General features: G+C 38.6%; 1 protein-coding gene across 5 annotated transcripts in view; it reads right to left on the reverse strand.

The window, feature by feature from the left end:
* The window catches only part of UBE2D2 (ubiquitin conjugating enzyme E2 D2), a 59,880-nt gene that overhangs the window by 10,614 nt on the left and 27,879 nt on the right, over positions 1 to 21,387 (reverse strand). For 2 of the 5 annotated variants that reach the window (XM_082623619.1, XM_082623618.1), the window contains exons 1-3: positions 6,122 to 6,185; positions 4,991 to 5,075; positions 6 to 37 (exon numbers count right to left, since the gene is read on the reverse strand). In XM_082623619.1, the coding sequence (XP_082479745.1) occupies positions 6 to 37; positions 4,991 to 5,075; positions 6,122 to 6,178 (174 nt within the window). In that variant the 5' untranslated portion in view covers positions 6,179 to 6,185. Of the gene's footprint in view, positions 1 to 5; positions 38 to 4,990; positions 5,076 to 6,117; positions 6,186 to 21,387 lie in introns of those variants that run through there. The other 3 variants (XM_082623621.1, XM_082623620.1, XM_082623622.1) reach the window with 2 other exon arrangements.

Below are 21,387 nucleotides of genomic sequence, written 5' to 3' on the forward strand. Positions count from 1 at the left end.
CTTACTGGCCCCATTATTGTAGCTTGCCAATGGAACACTGAAAAAGAACAACAAAAAATTACCATGAAGCAATATCCACAGAATACCTACACCATAATAACATATCATTCCCCATGTAATCTCAGTTCATTTATTAGCAATATGATGAGTCCTGAGCAGGATGAGGAATCTAAATTAAGCTGGAGTCTAACAGAGAAAACAAAAATGACTAGCATGGTATAGAACACTGATAAGGTGCTCAACAAAGAAGTATTTGGGCTAAAACATCTTGAAAATTCATGTCAGGGAGACAAAATTCTTGACAAGGTCCAAAATTTCACTTTTAAACAGGCATTTCCTTACCTCAAAGGGTAAAAAAGAACCACAAGATTCAATCTTTCATGTGTTGTATCATTTCCCCAACACAAATATATATAATATACTCCTTTTATAGTACTGGCATAGAGCAGAACAGTAAACTTAAAGTAGACAATACTCAAATTAGGAAATGCTGTTTTTTTTCCAGTGAGAAAAAAATTTCCAAGAGTTCTCACGTGTAGGTGTTTAGAATTGCTGGTACCTCAGTAAATAAAGAAAATATCAGCTGAAAGCCCCAAGCTTGATTACAAACTCGGGATAATCCCAATAAATTATATACTTGTTTAATAAGGAAATTTTCTCTTCAAACTGCAAAAAATGGTGCTTGTTCCATTTCCAAGGTGATGCCACTAAGGACAACACAAAGATCAAAAAGCCAGTTTTCACTTCTAAGCAAGCTACTTAGCACTTAACATTCACACTAGGATTTGAGCAAACTAAGGGAAGCTATCAATGGGATTATACATGAGCAACCCAAACCACCTAACCCTCGACACAAAGAGGAAATGTGAAGACTAAAAAACTGCACAAAAATCCACTGGGATATCAGGCCAAATCCTTAAATTCCTTCTGACCACCTGCATGAGAACTGACCCTATGGTTGGCCTGCCCCTCACTGGGGCCTGAATCTACAAAGAGCAGCCTGTTTATTAGGAATTAAAAATAAAGGATAGGTACTGCTGAGGCTCTCCTTTTTAGGTTACCCATCATTAGTACTGAGAAAAATTCCTCATAACTTCTGCCAACCAATTCTTTATGGATTAAGCAGCTAAGGAGAAAGTCACTTTGAGTCACTAAGATTAGTCCCAATATCTTTAACAAAGGTCCTATTAAAAGAGCCCTAAGGTCCTGTTTAAAGAAACAAGTCTCATTCTGTTTTTAATCATAAATATACTTACAATTCGAGTAAACAAAACACACTTGATAATTGGAGTAAACAATCCCAGTGACAAAGCTGAAAACACTATTAAAAATGACCAAGCTACAGGTCAAGGGAAATGTTTTAAAGCAATATTCTTCTTCCATTTAATCCTTCTATATTTTTAAAATTTGTGGCTGTAAATGGGAAGCTATAGCTATACCTGCATTCTTGTTAAAGGTTGTAAGAATCAGATAAGGAATAAAAAGAGAGGACTAAAGCACTTAGATGATAAAATATCAAGACATGCTAAAAAGTTTAATTTTTTTTTAACTATCTAAGTCCTAACTTTTTTCTGAGTCTTTTCAAGATCAATCTTTCTCTTGCTAAAAATACTGCCAGACTTAAGAAGTTATTGGTAAAATTTAAACCTGAACAAATTCTTGGCTGAAGGTAAAATATTTATTTTTGGTGATTTCCTATTCTTCCTCTACAGAAAACAAAGCCCATTTTATGCTTTATGATTAAAATCAACTAAAAATTAGACAACACAGAAACCCAAAAGGCTTGGAGCAGAAATTCTGACAAGACAAGCTGGCAACTAGAACATTTACAATTACATAAAGGATACCCTTCCTAGAAGAAGATGTGAAAAGATCAATATTTTCAAGTAATAATGCAATCTCTTTCATATCTGGCACTCTGGAAAATTGAAAATATTCTAGCGTATTTAAGCAAGAATCTTATATTACTGAGAACTCTTATAAGCAGCATCAACAGGCTATTTCATATGTAATTCATATCCATTTAGTTAGTAAATCATGTTTGTTTAATATTCCCCAATAGAACTGAACTTATATAAACCATTAGTTCTAAAATAAAAACCCATTAACACTCAAATGCTAACCTTTATTAACTTATTTGTTTTTGTCTTTATAAATAAAGGGTCAAATACTGTCACCAGAAAAATGAGCAAAAGCACGTACACAGGGCTGTCTTTAAGAGTGAGACGGGAGAGGAATAAGGAAATTACTGATGTAGCAATTGAGATCAACAATATTTATGTCTCTTGTTAAAATGATCTAGAATCTACAATACCAACAAAAGGCAGAGAAGAACAAAATAAAAACACATTAATTTGGGGCTTCCCTGGTGGTGCAGTGGATGGGAGTCTGCCTGCTGATGCGGGGGACACGGGTTCGTGCCCCGGTCCGGGAAGATCCCACGTGCCGTGGAGCAGCTGGGCCTGTGAGCCACGGCCACTGGGCCTGCACGTCCGGAGCCTGTGCTCCGCAGCGGAAGGGGCTGCGGCAGTGGGAGGCCCAAGTACCGCAAAAAAAAAAAAAAAAAAAAAAAAAAAAATTAATTAACAAAAGCATTTCAAGACCTACCATTTAAATCTTAATTGAGTATCCTGCCACACTGGTTAAATATAAGAATACCTACTGGAATCACCGACTTTTGTTTCCATGTCTTGGCTATTGTAAACAGTGCTATGAACACTGGGGTGCATATATCTTTTCCAAGTAGTTCTCTCCAGATACATGCCCAGGAGTGGGATTGCTGGATCATATGATAACTCTACTTTTAGTTTTTTAAGGAACCTCCATACTGTTCTCCATAGTGGCTGTACCAGTTACATTCCCACCAACAGTGTAGGAGGGTTCCCTTTTCTCTACACCTCCAGCAAACTGTTTGTAGATTTTTTGACGGTGGCCATTGTGACTAGTGTGAGGTGATACTTCATTGTAGTTCTGATCTGCTTTTCTCTAATAACTAGCAATATTGAGCATCTTTTCATGTGCCTATTGGCCACCTGTAGGTCTTCTTTGGAGAAATGTCTATTTAAGGACTTCTGCCCATTATTTGATTGGGTTGTTTGTTTTTTATCAAAAAGCTTTTATTAACCTGTATGAGCTGTTTGTATATTTTGGAAATTAATTCCTTGTTGGTTGCATTGTTTGCAAGTATTTTCTCCTATTCCACAGGTTGTCTTTTTTTGTTTACAGTTTCCTTTGCTGTGCAAAAGCTTTTAAGTTTAATTATGTCCCATTTGTTTATTTTTGTTTTTATTTCCATTACTCTAGGAGACGGAGCCAAAAACATACTGCTGCAATTTATGTCAAAAAGTATTCTCCTTATGTTTTCCTCTAGGAGTTTTAGAGTATCTGGTCTTAAACTTAGGTGTTTATTTTGAGTTTATTTTTGTATATGGTGTGAGAAAATGTTCTGATTTCATTCTTTTACATGTAGCTGTCCAGTTTTCCCAGAACCACTTACTGAAGAGACTATCTTTTTCTCCATTGAATATTCTTGATTCTTTTGTTGTAGATTAATTGACCATACATGCGTAGGTTTATTTCTGGGCTTTCTATCCTGTTCCACTGATCTATATGCTTGTTTTTTGTTTTCCTGTTCCACTGATCTATATTGTTTTCTGCACCATACCCCTTTGATTACTGTAGCTTTGTAGTACATTCTGAAGTCAGGAAGCATGATTCCTCTAGCTCCAGTCTTCTTTCTCAAGATTGTTTTGGCTATTTGAGGTCTTCTGTGTTTCCATACACATTAAAAAATTTTTTTTCTAGTTCTGTGAAAAATGCCATTGGTAATTTGATAGGGATAGCACTGGATCTGTAGATTGCCTTGGGCAGTATGGTCATTTTAACAATATCTGTCTATGTCATCTTCAATTTCTTTCACCAGCAACTTATAGTTTTCAGAGTATAGGTCTTTTCAGCATAATGTTTTTAATGCTCATCCATGTTGTAGTATATATCATTTCATTCTTGTTAATTGTCAAATAATATTCCATTGTATGGATACACCACATTTTATTTACCCCTTCATCAGCTGGTGGGCATTTGGGTTGTTTTCACTTTTTGGCTATTATAAATAAAGCTTCTATGAACAATCATGTATGAGTTTTTGTACAGATATACGTTTTCATTTCTCTTGGACACATACCTAGGAATGAACTCACTGGGTTATATCGTAACTCTATGTTTAACTTTTTGAGGAACTGACAGGCTGTCTTCCAAGCTGGCTATACCATTTTGCATTCTACCAGCAATGTATGAAGGTTCAAATTTCTCCACATCCTCATCAACATTTTTTATTATTTGACTTTTTGATTCTAGTCATCCTAGTGGGTGTAAAGTGACATCTCATTATGGTTCTGACATGCATTTCCCTGATGATTAATGATGCTGAACATCTTTCCATGTGTTTATTGGCCATTTGTATATCTTATTTGGAGAAACAGCTATGCAGATCCTCTGTTTATTTTAAAACTGGGTTATCTATCTTTATATTGCTGAGATATAGACTTTTAAAAAATATTTTGGATAAATATGCCTTATTAGATATATATGACCTACAAAATTTTTCTTCCATTCTGTGTGTCTTTTCACTTTCTTAATAGTATCATTTGTTGCACCTAATTTTTAAATTTTGATGAAGTCTAATTTATCTTTTTCTTTTACTGCTTATGCTTTGGGGAGTTTAACTCTCCAGAGTAACCATTTTTTCAATCTGAGAAAGGAATGTAATAATACTAACTATGGTAGAAGCAAAGGCAAATTACTTTAGCACACCACAGAATTTCAAAAATGAAATCTAATCCCCAGACTTCAAATGCTTTTAATTAAAAATCAGCCACTCTCAACTTTGAGGAATTTACCTGAAATAAAAACACTCTTTCAATTGAATGACCACACTGATGCAGACAGATTATATGATAACCGTGGAATGACAAAAGTAGAATCAGAAAACCTGAGAATGAGTCCACTTCCGGAACCTCCACAAGCCTCTCACCAGATTCTTCTCTAAAATAGTTTACAATTTCTATCCCAATGACCTAAAAGAATTGTGAGGCGTAAATGAGACAGTGTGTGTTTAAGTACTTGTCCTGTCCTGTTTGGTATCAAATACTATAGTTACTCATACTGGACAGGTCTAAACATAACATAAATGGGATTTTTCATCACAAGTACTTAGTCTTATAATTTATAACATCTGTTTTATCTATAAAGCAGTCCTTGTACAAGGGCTTTGCTTTGGTTCTCAAGGATTTAGGAGACCAAAACAGCAACCTAAGAAAAACAAGGAAAAAATTAATTTACACACAAACTAATATAACCTCATTTATTTTTTGCCTTCATCTATATACTTCTCTTACACAAATGTTTCCAAGTATACTCCAAGTATATTCCATTTTTTCCCTATTTGCTAAATGTTGCATTTTTTGTGTGTGAATTACTTTTGTACAAGGCACAGCCTCTTCAAATATCCTCCATTTTAAAAAGGATGAAAGATGGTATAAGGGGAAAAAGCTGTGTTGAGACAAAGTGGAACAAAAGCAAAATATTATTCAGCATGTATGATAAGTACAATAGATTATTTTAGACAGGATTAAGGAGATAAACTGGACATTAAAAATAAATTGTAGCTGTCTTCACAAGTATGAGTCACTAGAAAGACAGACACAGACCCACATACATACATACACATATACATATACACACACATATCCCCCCCATCATCTTTAGTATTATCTTACTGAAAGAACAGTAGCTTGCTGTAGGTAAAAGCTCGAATATTTTGACTCAAGTAAATACCCAGAAGGGACAAAGGACAGATAAGAAGGAGTCAGGACAACTACACAGACAGTGTCTGGCAGAAGAGGTTCAAAATGTAATAAACAGTACAGAAGATGATGGGATACACATAAAACTGAACCTTTCGTGGGCAAGTAAAGGTAAATACTGCCTCTTCCCTACTGCATAACTATCTCTTCACACAAAATAACCTTAAGAGATGTATATTTATCAGTCCCAGAGTTCCCCAGAGGCAGACTGTTATGCTGTTTTATGTTTCACTCTATCATTCTTTTTACATACTTACTATCATCTCCAACGGGACCTGCTGAACACTGTGCTGGGGGGTCCCGCGCCAGGTCATTCAATTCCTTAAGAAGGAGAGAAAAAAGAAATGTATTCAACATAAATATAATTTTTATCCATTAATAAAATTGTCACTGTTACCAACATTCTCTGTCCCACCAGTAAAGCTCTTTTAGGAGCACTCCTTCAAAGTCAGAGAAGGGTAGATTAATGAAATCCTTGGGATTTCATTATTTGGGATTCTTGAATGCAAATATATGTTTATAAAAGTAATCATTTTTGCTTTGTTCGGAGTTTAGTAGGTATTAAATATAAGGAAGGTAAACATGTATCATACTAAAGAACCACAAAAACTGTTTTTAAGTAAAAACTTATTAGTTTTCAAAAAAGATCAACGGCTTTTTTTTTTTTTTAAGATTTAATTTAATTTTATTTTTTTGGCTGCAGTGGGTCTTCGTTGCTGTGCGCAGGCTTTCTCTAGTTGTGGTGAGTGGGGGCTCCTTTTCATTGCAGTGCCTGGGCTTCTCACTGTGGTGGCTTCTCTTGCTGCGGAGTACGGGCTCTAGGCATGCAGGCTTCAACAGTTGTGGCACGCAGTCTCTGGAGCGCAGGCTCAGTACTTGCGGCACACGGGCTTAGTTGCTCCACAGCATGTGGGATCTTCCCGGACCAGGGATGGAACCCGTTTCCCCTGAATTGGCAGGCGGAGTCTTACCCACTGCACCACCAGAGGAAGTCCCCATAGGCTGGTTTTTGTACCTCAAAACCATTAGGTTATACTTGAGACAAACTCTTTAAGTCATAAATGTTCCAAAGTACACGGAACCATCTAACAAGATGCTGGTATTTTTTCAGTTCATACCCACTACCAAGGTTTCAAAGGTAGTAGAAAAAACTTTAAAAAGGATATATTACAGGGCTTCCCTGGTGGCACAGTGGTTGAGAGTCCGCCTGCCAATGCAGGGGACACGGGTTCATGCCCCGGTCCGGGAAGATCCCACATGCCGCAGAGCGGCTAGGCCCGTGAGCCATGGCTGCTGAGCCTGCGTGTTCGGAGCCTGTGCTCCGCAACAGGAGAGGCCACAACAGTGAGAGGCCCGCGTACCGTAAAAAACAAACAAACAAAACAAAAACAAACAAACAAAAAGGATATATTACAAAGGCTGGCTGAATATAACCCATCATAAAGTTTTGTAATCAGAGATGGAACTACTTGTAGTAATGCTCCACAACCAGATGCCAGCTTCTTAGCTATTTTAACGTAAGAACCCACAAACTTGAGATTTGTTACTGGGTGGGGATGCCTGAAAAACCACAAAGCAGGAAATCATACTATATTCCCTTTCCCCTTGACTTGGTATTTGAGATAAAAACAAGCTCTGAGGGAGGACTAGTTTTAATTATATGTTAAAACTAGGACAGTAAAAACAGTAAAATCTATTAAAAGTACAATAAAAACTATCTCTAATCTTATTAATGAGTTACATAAGTAAACTTTTTAACTTGCAACACATAGATATTTCTGTAAGTCCCTTCTTCTGAGTTAACTTATTCAACCGGCCATTTGGGTTCATCAATTATCCTGTTTTATCCTATCTGTAAGCTCGGAGGACAGAGCATAAAATATAGAAATAAAGTTCTGTTTTGTTTTTTAAAGGGCTGGGGTTGAGATAAAGATTTAACAATATTTACTTTCTTTCGTATCTCAATTTGGTGATTTTGTATTTCTCTACAACAGAGATTCCATTCCTTGCTCGTCTCAAGGAGGAAAACAAACAAAAAACAACCTACTGAACAGTTCCTATTCCCAAATGTTTGTAATAAAGGTCATTATAACTAAGAATGCTTGCTTGATTTGAAACAAAAAGTTAATCTACTTCTGACTAACATTTATCTAAGTGAATATAAGATTCATCAGATGGTGATCACTTTGTAATGTACAGAAATATCAAATCACTATGTTGTGCACCAGAAACTAACATAGTGTTGTGGGTCAACTATACTTCAAAAACAAACAAACAAACTCATAGAAAAAGAGATCAGATTTGTTTATCAGAGGTGAGGGGAGGTGGTGAGTTAGTCAAAAGGTACAAATTTCCAGTTATATGATAAATAAGTACTAGGTATGTAAATGTACATCATGATAAATATAATTAACACTGCTGTATTTAAAAAAATATTTTATTTTATTTATATTTTTGGCTGCGTCGGGTCTTAGTTGCAGCGCTTGGGCTCTTCATTGTGGTGTGTGGGCTTCTCTCTAGTTGTGGCATGAGGGTTTTTCTCTCTCTAGTTGTGGCGTGTGGGTTCCAGAACACGTGGGCTCAATAGTTGCGGCACACAGGCTTAGCTGTCCCTCGGCATGTGGGATCTTAGTTCCCCAACCAGGGATCGAACCAGCATCCCCTGCATTGGAAGGCAAATTCTTTACCACTGGACCACCAGGGAAGTCCCAACACTGCTGTATGTTATACATGAAAGTTGTTAAGAGAATAAATCGTAAGAGTTCTCATTACAAGGAAAAAAATTTTTTTCTTTACCTTTTATTTTGTATCTGTGAGATGATGGATATTCACTAAACTTACCATGGTAATCATTTCATGATATATGTAAGTCAAATCATTATGCTGAACATCTTAAACATATATAGTATGTCAATTACATCTCAATAAAACTGAAAGGAAAAAAATATGAGCCATTAAAAAAAAATCCATCAGTCCACTTCATGAGCCAGTATGATATAATTAATTAAAAAAACCTTAACCCAAACTTAAGCTAATAAACAATTAATATACTCATTCAACACTTCCTTGGTTCAAGGCACTCATGGATGAATCTCAAAGGCATAATGTTAAGTGAAATCAGTCAGACATAAAAAGACTATATTCTGTATGATTCCATTGATATGCATTCTAGAAAAGGTAAATTTATAGCGACAGAAAGCAGACCAATTGTTTCAGGGGCTAGAGAGAGCTGGAGGGGATTGATGTGCAAAGGAACATGAGGAAAATTTGGGGGGTTACGGAAATATTCTATATCATGATTTTCATAGGGACCACAAAACTGTGTATATATTTATTAAAACTCAAACTGTATACTTAAAATTGTTGAATTTTATTGCATATAATATATATCAAAGTTGTCTACTAAAAAAGCATATATCCATTCATCTTTGTATATGCATAAAATATCTCTGAAGAATACATAAGAAACTAGTTCACAGTATTTGCCTTCAGAAGGAAAGCCTGTTTTGGGGGTGAGAATAGGAACTATATGTATTCCTTTGATACCTTTTTTTTTTTGTGGTACGCGGGCCTCTCGCTGTTGTGGCCTCTCCCATTGCGGAGCACAGGCTCCGGACATGCAGGCTCAGCAGCCATGGCTCACGGGCCCAGCCGCTCCGCGGCATGTGGGATCTTCCCAGACCAGGGCACGAACCCGTGTCCCCTGCATCGGCAGGCAGACTCTCAACCACTGCGCCACCAGGGAAGCCCCCTTTGATACCTTTTAACAAGTGTATTTATTGCCTATTTGAAAAATAAATTACCAGGGGCTTCCCTGGTGGCGCAGTGGTTAAGAATCCACCTTCCGATGCAGGGGACATGGGTTCGAGCCCTGGTCCGAGAAGATCCCACATGCTGCGGAGCAACTACGCCCGTGCGCCACAACTACTGAAGACTGCGTGCCTGGAGTCTGTGCTCCGCCACAAGAGAAGGCACCACAATGAGAAGCCCTCGCACCACAACAAAGAATAGCCCCCGCTCGCCGCAACCAGAGAAAGCCCGCGCACAGCAACGGAAGACCCAATGCAGCCAAAAAATAAAAAATTAATTAATTAAATCTATATTAAAAAAATAACTTACCAGTTCTGACTATAAATTTGGATTAAAATAAAATAGCTATTAAAAGCTGTGACCAGGGCCTCCCTGGTGGCGCGGTGGTTGAGAGTCCGCTTGCCGATGCAGGGGATACGGGTTCGTGCCCCGGTCTGGGAGGATCCCGTATGCCGCGGAGCGGCTGGGCCCGTGGGCCATGGCCGCTGGGCCTGCGCGTCCGGAGCCTGTGCTCCGCAGCGGGAGAGGCCACAACAGTGAGAGGCCCGCATACCGCGAAAAAAAAAAAAAAAAAAAAGCTGTGACCATCTCATTTCAAAACAGTGAAAAGCCAGTTAGACTGAATAGACACAGAAGCTACAAAATTTGATGTGCCTGCATTAAGATGAAAACTGAAGGGAGTTCCCTGGTGGCCTAGTGATTAGAATTCCAGGCTTTCACTGCCGTGGCCCAAGGAACTGAGATCCTGCAAGCCGAGTGGTGTGGCCAAAAACAAAACAAAGATGAATCTTGAAACTAAATAAAGGCACTGATCTAGACAGATCACTTGGGCAGAAAAAAATACCGTAACACATCAGGCTATTTTTTGTTTAACAGCTGGCTTTATCATATGCCTCTATACCTGTACATTAATTTCCCTGACTTCTTATTCCAAAAGAAATAGTATTCAGATTTGTCTTGTATATCATATAGCAAATTATACATTACTGGGATTGAGAGTAGGGCTAAGACAAAACCCAAAACCAAGGAATTTTCCTGTTTATTGAAAAACTTTTCTATAGAAAGAGCAATAGAGAAATAAAGTATATATAATTAAATTTAGAAAAAAGAGGGAGGAGGGAACTTTGACAGAATCCTCAATTTCTAAAAAGATTTTATAATCTTTCTTTGAAATCTAAAAAAATTAAAATAAAGGTCTTATTTTGGGAATAAACTAGATATTACTAAATAGTTCTCAATTAAATTTTTTTTCTTTGACGGTGTACACTCCCCTTGTTTATAGGTATACAGCAGAACTGTTATTTTTAAAGATTAAGGGTTATAAACAATTTTGATTCTCTGCAACTTTCCCAAGTGTTTCTTATCTTAGTTCAAACAGCCCCAAAACCTTATACCAATTAATTTAATTATTTTCAAGTAAGGTTTAATTCACTACAAACATTTTTTTTTTGGCTGTGCCCCATGGCATGCAGGATCTTAGTTCCCTGACCAGGGATCAAACAAACCCATGCCCCCTGCTGTGGAAGCGTGGAGTCTTAACCACTGGACCACGAGGGAAGTCCCCAAACTTTTATATTTTATCTATTATTTTTTAAAACTTTTTTTAACATCTTTATTGGAGTATAATTGCTTTACAATGGTGTGTTAGTTTCTGCTTTATAACAAAGTGAATCAGTTATACATATACATATGTCCCCATATCTCTTCCCTCTTGCATCTCCCTCCCTCCCACCCTCCCTTTCCCACCCCTCTAGGTGGTCACAGAGCACCGAGCTGATCTCCCTGTGCTATGCGGCTGCTTCCCACTAGCTATCTATTTTACATTTGGTAGTGTATATATGTCCATGCCACTCTCTCACTTTGTCCCAGCTTACCCTTCCCCCTCCCCGTATCCTCAAGTCCATTCTCTAGCCAAACTTTTAAATACATTTCCTACTACTACCTTTTTTGGCTCAGGAATATGAAATCCAATGAAGAGATACAGAGGAATGATTATAATGCCTTATATGACTCCTTAAGAATACCTACTTTCCAAAGGATTACCCCTTCTTTAAAAGGGACCACTATTAAAGAAAACAGAATGCTAAAGTCTCTGAGCCTCAGATACTTCTGTATCATAGAACTATAGCAAAAAGAAAGGAAACTTCCTGGGACTTCCCTGGTGCTCCAGTGGTTAAGACTCCACGCTTCCACTGCAGGGAATGCAGGGTGCGGGTTGGGGGGGAAGAAGAAAGAAAGAAAGAAAGAAAGAAAGGAAACTTCCTAGCTCTGTGGGGAGGGGGTCCTATAAGGGATATGTAGAGTTTCCTTTCACTGTATCCTTAAGTACTCAAATAGGTCATTAGTTGGTAAAAATTAATGCTACTATTAGCTATTTTTAAAAATCCTCTTTCCCCAGTCTTAACAATTATGAAGCAAAATACAGATTGCATGGAATACAGATTTGTTTCACCATTTTGGTCTTTACCCTATGGCATATGGTGAGAGAAACAAGATGGGGAAATGAGAGGTTATAGTTACTTTCACAGAAAATTGGCTCCAAAGTCAATTTTTAATAGTTCTAAATTTTGCTGTACAAATCAAGGATCTTAGGTGGTGATAATCAGGATATGAGACGATTTAAGCAGAAATTATGATTCAACACCAGAAGAGATCATCTAGACCAATCCCCAATTTTATTTTTTAAAAAAGATACAGGGGCTTCCCTGGTGGTGCAGTGGTTGAGAGTCCGCCTGCCGATGCAGGGGACGCGGGTTCGTGCCCCGGTATGGGAAGATCCCACATGCCGCAGAGCGGCTGGACCCGTGAGCCATGGCCGCTGAGCCTGCACATCCGGAGCCTGTGCTCCACAACGGGTGAGGCCACAACAGTGAGAGGCCCACATACCGCAAAAAGAAAAAAAGATACAAAGTATCCAACCCAAGTAAAACATGTAATTAGTAATTAGAGTAAGGACATGGTGTTCTACTATACTTGTTCTACCATATCATGCTTTTTTAGTTTGAATCTAAAAAAATACTAGAAATGTACAAGTTAGAATGTCTGAGAAACTATGTTGCCCAGGAAAGCAAGCTGAACCTCCTTTTAAGATGAATGAACTGCAAAGAAAGAACAGCTAGATAAGTAGTAGTTCTCAAAAATGAGATCCTGGCACAGCAGCACCATTATCACAAGAAAACTTATTAGAAATGCAAATTCTCAGGCTCCAACCAGACCTACTGAATCAGAAACTCTGCAGTGTAGCCTAACAATGTGCTAATTTTAACAAGTCCCCCAGGAAATTATGATGTACACTAAATCCTGACTGCCTTTATGTTTGACAAATTAAGCATCAGAGACAGAAGACAATGCTAGAAGACTCACTACCAGCAAAACTGAAAGTGAAGGGAAGGTGAAGGGCAACATGATAGCACAAAATGAAGAAATCAAGAAAGGGTGAGACACGTGCCACAACTACTGAAGCCTGCGCGCCTACAGCCCGTGCTCTGCAACAAGAGAAGCCACGACAATGAGAAGCCCGCGCACCGCAACGAAGAGTAGCCCCCGCTCACTGCAACTAGAGAAAGCCGGCGCACAGCAACGAAGACCCAACACAGCCAAAATTGAAAAATTAATTAATTAATTTTAAAAAAAAGAAAGGGGTGAGACTTAGAAAGACAAGGTGTGTTCCACGTTTTCAAGACACACTGAAGGGAAGCAGTCTGTCATTACCATAGTACTGCATTCTTCCTGCTGCACTCCTATCTTACCAGGGTTGCAACAGAAATGTTAACTTATGTGTCCAGCATAATACTTGAAGCTAGTATTTAAAAATTAACTGCTAGAGTATTTAAAATTACAAATTTTTAAAACTTAGGAAATATTAGTAACTCAGTTATCCTAGATGAGTTGGAAAGAAAATTATTATAATTAATTTCTGAAAATATCAAATTATAGAATCTGGTACTCTAATATTTTCTATTTCCCTCTTAATAATGTTGCCTTCTATTTTAAAGACAGACAAACTGATGGAAACATGTATCAATACCAATCTTTCCCTGAATTCAGTATAAGCAGAAGTGGTAACCTTATTTGAGATTAAAGTCTGTACTCTTTTTAAAAAATTCAAGTCAACTAAAAGTATAGAAAATACCCAGCACAAACTTATGACCCAGCTTTGCCCAATCTAAACATTGTTGTATCAACTCTGGATCTTTAAGAAGTCCCCTTTGTTTTCCTCTCCAAAATAATGATTACCCTGAATTTAGTGTTTATCATTCTCTTGCATACTTTTATACTTTTCTATGTGTCCATAAACAACGTAGCTTTGTTATCATGTTTTTAAACTTTTATTTAAAAAGTGTTACATGGCATGTATTCTTCTATACTTTGCTTTTCCCTCAACATAGTAAGATATTTTTCCATGAGGATCTAGTTTATAGTTTATTCTTTTTTACTGCTGTTCATTTTGCTGGCGGGTGTCTAAGCCATAATGTTTCCTTTCTTTAGGTGATGGACATTTGTTTCCTATTTTTCACTATTACAATGTTCTGGTAAATATTTATACACACATTCTTGTATACACATGAGTTTTTCAAGCTAAACACTTCTTTGACTTAAATAACAAGTACCTCTCCCCCTTTTTAACCATGCACCGATGCCTTTTATTATGTATGGGTTTTTAAAAATTATTTCCTCAATCCATACACACAGGCAAAAATAAGTGTACTGTTCAACACACTGGAACTTGCAAACCTGGTCATTGCCTAGAGAAGGGAAAATTATCCCTAGAACATGCTTAACCAGGAGGCCAATTTATCTGCCAACATCCAAGAACATAGAAATGAACATGATAGACACTATCTTCCATCTGAATCTTCATTCACCACCATTTGACAACCCTTCTATAAATACTGGAAACTAACCATTTCATGTGTAATTATGTTAATGAAAATAAGTTTCCATAAGGATTATAATGGTTATTCTACAACTTGTTTATGTTCTTGCTGATATTAGCAGGGGCAACAGGCAGAATTCAGTTTTTCCAAGTCTTAATATCCTTTGATGGGACTTCCCTGGTGGTCCAGTGGCTAAGACTCCACACTCCCAATGTGGGGGTGGGGTAGGGGTGGGGGTGCCTGGGTTCTATTCCCGGCCAGGGAAATAGATCCCACGTGCTGCATAAGAGTTCACATGCCGCAACTAAAGATCCCACGTGCTGCAACTAAGATCCGGTGCAGCCAAATAAATAAATAAATATTAAACAAAACAAAACAACAACAAAAAGAAAACTTGTATTTATGTTTAATATATATATATATATATATATATATATATATATATATATATATATATCCTTTGACGTTTTCTCATTATTCTGCTCTTAGGTAACTTTAAGCAAGTCATTCAACTTCTCCAGATCAGAACTTTCACATCTATAAAACAAGGAAGTTAAACTAAAATAGCATGGTTTGGTTATAGATTAAGGGGTCAAATAAGTTGGGAAATGTTATAATCCACATACTTATAAGAATATTCAAGGTTCTAAAGAAGTCCTGCACAAAGAAAACACTATTGTTTGGACACAGAAGCAGGCTTTGCTTCCTTCCTTGGCCCATTCTTCCAACGCCCCGTTCCCTGCCCAAGATTTTATTCTCACAAAATGTCTAACGCCCATGGGAAAGTCCGACATAAGTCTGAAGGAATCACGAACACTTTTTATCCCAAAGAAATATTATTGTTGTAAAATAAAAGAATTTAAAGCATGACATAGAGAAATCTACACAACATGGCTAATACTGTCCTAAAGTTATCCACACCTTGTCTCTCACATCTGGACTATAAATTACTTCAGTGTGGTTTTTTGTGTGTGTGGTAAAATACACAAACATAAAATTTACCATCTTACCCATTTTAAAGCATATAGTTCAGTGGTATTAAATACATTCATAATGTTGTGTTCAAAATATTTTAAGAATATGCTTATAGCAAGAAAAAGCTCATTATGAGTAGCTTTTCAGATATGGTTAATACAAAATAAATGCCCTTTCTAAGGCGATTACGATTCTATTAATTTCTGGAGACGGGTTTTTTCTGTTTTTTTTAAGTTACTTTTGTCAAGTTCCAGGAAATCCTTACAAGTGCTATTTGTGTGACAATGTGTCGTAGTGATCAAATAGATAGCTGATGTGTCTCTAGCTTAAAACATTTTTTCTAGATAAAAAGGGAGAAAAGCACTTTTCTCACAAAGGACATATCTTTTTTTTTTTTTTTTTTGCGGTACGCGGGCCTCTCACTGTTGTGGCCTCTCCTGTTGCGGAGCACAGGCTCCGGACGCGCAGGCCCAGCGGCCATGGCTCACGGGCCCAGCCGCTCCACGGCATGTGGGATCCTCCCAGACCGGGGCACGAACCTGTGTCCCCTGCATTGGCAGGCGGACTCTCAACCACTGCGCCACCAGGGAAGACCCAGGACATATCTTTTAAAAGGGAAATGATATGCTACATAAAGATATTAGCAATATTTGTCATTTATATAATCCTACCTGTTGCACTACAAAATGTTCAAATACTGAAAGCTTATACTACTCATATCACAACCTAGAAAGGAAAGCTAAGCAAGGTAACCTTATTGTACTTATACATATAAAGTCAACATGATCTAAAATTCTAGGTAACAAAGGAGATCCTGATTACCCTAAGGTAAAACAAGGAATTAAAAGAATTACAAAATTTTAAAGAAAATTCTTTTTTAGACTCATTATTGACTTTAATTATGCAACCAGGGCTACACTTGAATAAAGGGGCAGGGGTAGGGGAGGAAAGGAGGCTGGAGTCAGGAAGTCAGAGTATAATGAGGTCTATCACTATTCTGCAAGTGGGAAAACTCAACTACAGGAAAGAAGCTGTGAGTTCACACTTATACGGTATTTCTTTCTTTCTTTCTTTTTTTTGGCCGGCCGCTTGCAGGATCTTAGTTCCCCGACCAGGGATTTAACCCCAGCCCGGCAGTGAAAGCACTGTGTCCTAACCACTGTACCGCCAGCAAATTCCCTGATATTTCTATAAAATAAATTACAGCTGAGTTATAAGGGATTCATATTTGTTTTGGCACATTTAAAGTTTCACAAAGCAGAAACCAATATGAAATTCTGACAAGGATATAATTAACCCAATTATGAACCTGAAGTTAAAAACTGTCGAGGAAGGAGTCAAGATGGTAGTGTGGGAAGATGTGGAGTTAGCATCTCCCCACAACTAGGGCATCTACTGGCCGCTGGTGGGGGACTCTGACCCCCAAGGAGATGGGAGGAACCCTGAAATGAACCGGTAGGACTAGGGGGACCCAGCGGGGAGGAGAAGTGGAGGTCAAACAAGATCAGCGCCCCTGAGGCCAGGGAGATCAGGAGAGGCAGGAGGGAGGGACTCTCTGGGAAGAGCAGGAGAGGAGCAGAGGGCGATCACCTGGTCCACTCGGGCAGGGGAGCCTACTGAGCTCCCAAGCTGCTTCCTTCCCCATTTAAAGCCTCACCTAGGCCGCGTGGGTCCTGGGGGCATAGGAAGGAGGCCGGGGAGATCAGGAGTGGCAGGTGGGAGGGGCCATCCAGGAGGAGCGGGAGAGGAGCAGAGGGAGTTTGCAGTTGGGCCAGGGGAGCCTGCTGAGCTCCCAGGCCGATCCCCTGCCCTCCAGGCCACATGGGTCCTTGGGGGCATAGGACGGAGGCTGGGGAGATCAGGGGAGGCAGGTGGGAGGGGCCCTCCCAGACCCCAGACTGGAAGAGCAGAAGAGGAGAGGAGGGCGTTTGCCCTGCCCTCTTGAGCCCAGGAAGCCTGCTAGTTCCCAGGTGAGGTCCCCTGCCCTCTGAGACCAGGCTGGGGGGCAGGCCTGGGCCTCTTCTGTTCCTTGAGCCTAAGCCCCATCCCCCACAGCCCCCAGCACCTTTTCCAGCCCTGTGGGTCCTGAGCATTGGCCCCGCCCACTGCCCAAACCTCACCCTTGCTTAGGCCCCACTCTCCACAGCTAAGGCCGCACCCCCCACACACCCTTTTTCCCTTTCCTTCCTCCTCTTTCTTACTATTGTAGTACTGATGTACCTTCCGGTTGTTGATTCATCTATATTTTTATTTTCACATTCTTTCTAACATATCTGTTAGTTTACCAGTCTAATTTTATTTTTTACTTTGTTATTTTTCTCTCTCTTTTTAAATTTACTTTTGGCTGCATTGGATCTTTGTTGCTGCATGCGAGCTTTCTCTAGCTGTGGGAGCGGGGGCTGCTGTTCGTTGTGGTGCGTGGGCTTCTCATTGTCGTGGCTTCTCTTGTTGCAGAGCACGGGCTCTAGGTCCGTGGGCTTCAGGAGTTGTGGCTCATGGGCTCTAGAACGCAGGCTCAGTAGTTGTGGTGCACGGGCTTTGTTGCTCCACAGCATGTGGGATCTTCCTGGACCAGGGCTCAAACCTGTGTCCCCTGCATTGGCAGGCGGATCCTTAGCCACTGCACCACTAGGGAAGCCTCTCTCTCTCTTTTTTTTTTTTTTGCCACCCCACCTGCCTTGTGGGATCTTGATTCGCGAGCCTGTGTTCGGGGGGAAGCTCCTGCGGTGGGAGCTCCAAGTCCGAACCACTGGACTAACAGAGAACCTCAGACCCCAAGGAATATTCACTGGAGTGAGGTCTCACAGAGTTCCTCATCTCAGCACCAAGACCCAACCCTATCCAATAACCTACAAACTCCAGTGCTGGAAGCCTCAGGTCAAACAACCAGTAAAACAGGAACACAATTCCACTCATTGAAAAAAAAAAAAAAAAAAAAAAAGAGATGGCAAAAAAAAATGTCACAGATGAAGGAGCAAGGCAAAAACCTACAAGACCAAATAAATGAAAAGGAAATAGGAAATCTACCTGGAAAAGAATTCAGAGTAATGATAGTAAAGATGATCCAGAATATCGGAAATAGAATGGAAGCACAGATTGAGAAAATACAAGAAATATTTAACAAAGATCTAGAAGAACTAAAGAACAAATAAACAGAGATGAACAACACAATAACAAATGAAAAGTACACTAGAAGGAATCAATAACAGAATAACCGAGGCAGAAGAACGAATAAGTGAGCTGGAAGACAAAATGGTGGAAATAACTTCCGAGGAGCAAAATTTTAAAAAATGAATGCGAAGAATTGAAGACAATCTCAGAGACCTCTGGGACAACACTAAATGCACCAACATTCGAATTATAGGGGTCCCAGAAGGAGAAGAGAAAAAGAAAGGGTCTGAGAAAATATTTGAAGAGATTATAGTGGAAAACTCCCCTAACATGGGAAAGGAAATAGTCACCCAAGTCCAGGAAGCACTGAGAGTCCCATATAGGAACACCACACCAAGACACATATTAATCAAACTAACAATAATTAAATTCAAAGAAAAAATATTAAAAGCAGCAAGGGAAAAACAAAAAAATAACATACAAAGGAATCCCCATAAGGTAATCGGCTGATTTTTCAATGGAAACTCTGCAGGCCAGAAGGGAGTGGCAGGATATACTTAAAGTGATGAAAGAGAAAAACCTACAACCAAGATTACTCTACCCAGCAAGGATCTCATGCAGATTTGATGGAGAAGTCAAAAGCTTTTCAGACAAACAAAAGCTAAGAGAATTCAGCACCACCAAACCAGCTTTACAACAAATGCTAAAGAAACTTCTCTAAGTGGGAAACACAAGAGAAGAAAAAGACCCACAAAAACAAACCCAAAACAATTAGAAAATGGTAATAGGAACATACATATCAATAATCACCTTGAATGTAAATGGATTAAATGCCCCAACCAAAAGACACAGACTGGCTGAAAGGATACAAAAACAAGACCCATATATATGCTGTCTACAGAGACCCACTTCAGACCTAGGGACACAAACAGACTGAAAGTGAAGGGATGGAAAAAGATATTCCATGCAAATGTAAATCAAAAGAAAGCTGGAGTAGCAATACTCATATCAGATAAAATAGACTTTAAAATAGACTGCTACAAGAGATAGGGAGGGACACTACATAATGATCAAAGGATCAATCCAAGAAGATATAACACTTATAAATGTTTATGCACCCAACATAGAAGCACCGCAATACATAAGGCAAATACTAACAACCATGAAAGGAGAAGTCGACAGTAACACAATAATAGTAGGGGACTGTAACACCCCACTTACACCAGTGGACAGATCATCAAACAAATAAGGAAACACAAGCTTTAAATGACACAATAGACCAGATAGATCTAACAGACATTTATAGAACATTCCACCCCAAAGTGGCAGAATACACTTTCTTCTCAAGTGCACATACAACATTCTCCAAGATAGATCACATTTTGGGTCACAAATCAAGCCTCAGAAACTTTAAGAAAACTGAAATCGTATCAAGCATCTTTTCTGACCACAACGCTATGAGACTGTAAATCAATTACAGGAAAAAAACTGTAAAAAACACAAATACATGGAGGCTAAACAGTGTGCTAAAAAATAACCAAGAGATTACTGAAGAAATCAAAGAAGAAGTAAAAAAAATACATAGAAACAAATGACAATGAAAACATGATGACCCCAAACCTATGGGACACAGCAAAAGCAGTTTAAGAAGGAAGTTTATAGCAATCCAATCTCACCTCAAGAAACAAGGAAAATCCCAAATAAACAATCTAACCCTACACTTAAAACAACTAGATAAAGAACAAAGAAAACCCAAAGTCAGTAGAAGGAAAGAAATCAAGATAAGATCAGAAATAAATGAAATAGAAATGAAGAAAACAATAGCAAAGATCAATAAAACTAAAAGCTGGTTCTTTGAGAAGATAAACAAAATTGATAAACTCTTACCCAGACTCATCAAGAAAAAAAGGGAGAGGACACAAATCAATAAAATTAGAAATGAAAAAGGAGAAATCACAACTGACACTGCAGAAATACAAAGGATTATAAGAGACTACTACAAACAACTATATGCCAATAAAATGGACAACCATGAAGAAATGGACAAATTCTTGGAAAGGTATAATTTTCCAAGACTGAACCAGGAAGAATTAGAAAATATAAACAGACCTATCACAAGTAATGAAATTGAAACCGTAATTAAAAATCTTCCAACAAACAAAAGTCCAGGACCAGATGGCTTCACAGGCGAATTCTATCAAACATTTAGAGAAGAGCTTAACACCTATTCTTCTCAAACTCTTCCAGAAAACTGCAGAGGGAGAAACACTCCCAAATTCATTCTACGAAGCCACCATCACACTGATACCAAAACCAAAGATAGTACAGAAAAAGAAAATTATAGACCAATATCACTGATGAATACAGATGCAAAAATCCTCAACAAAATACTAGCCAACAGAATCCAACAACACATTAAAAGGATCATACACCATGATCAAGTGGGATTTATCCCAGGAATGCAAGGATTCTTCAATATATGCAAATCAATCAATGTGATACCCCATATTAACAAATTAAGGAATAAAAACCATATGATCATCTCAACAGATGCAGAAAAAGCTTTCGACAAAATTCAAAACCCATTTATGATAAAAACTCTCCAGAAAATGGGCATAGCGGGAACCTACCTTAACATATATGACAAACCCACAGTGAGCATCATACTCAATGGTGAAAAATTGAAAGCATTTCCACTAGGATCAGGAACAAGACAAGGATGTCCACTCTCGCCACTCTTATTCAACACA

The sequence above is a fragment of the Mesoplodon mirus genome (assembly GCF_964341445.2).
Source record: "Mesoplodon mirus genome assembly, chromosome: 5".
Classification (NCBI taxonomy): Eukaryota; Metazoa; Chordata; class Mammalia; order Artiodactyla; family Ziphiidae; genus Mesoplodon; species Mesoplodon mirus.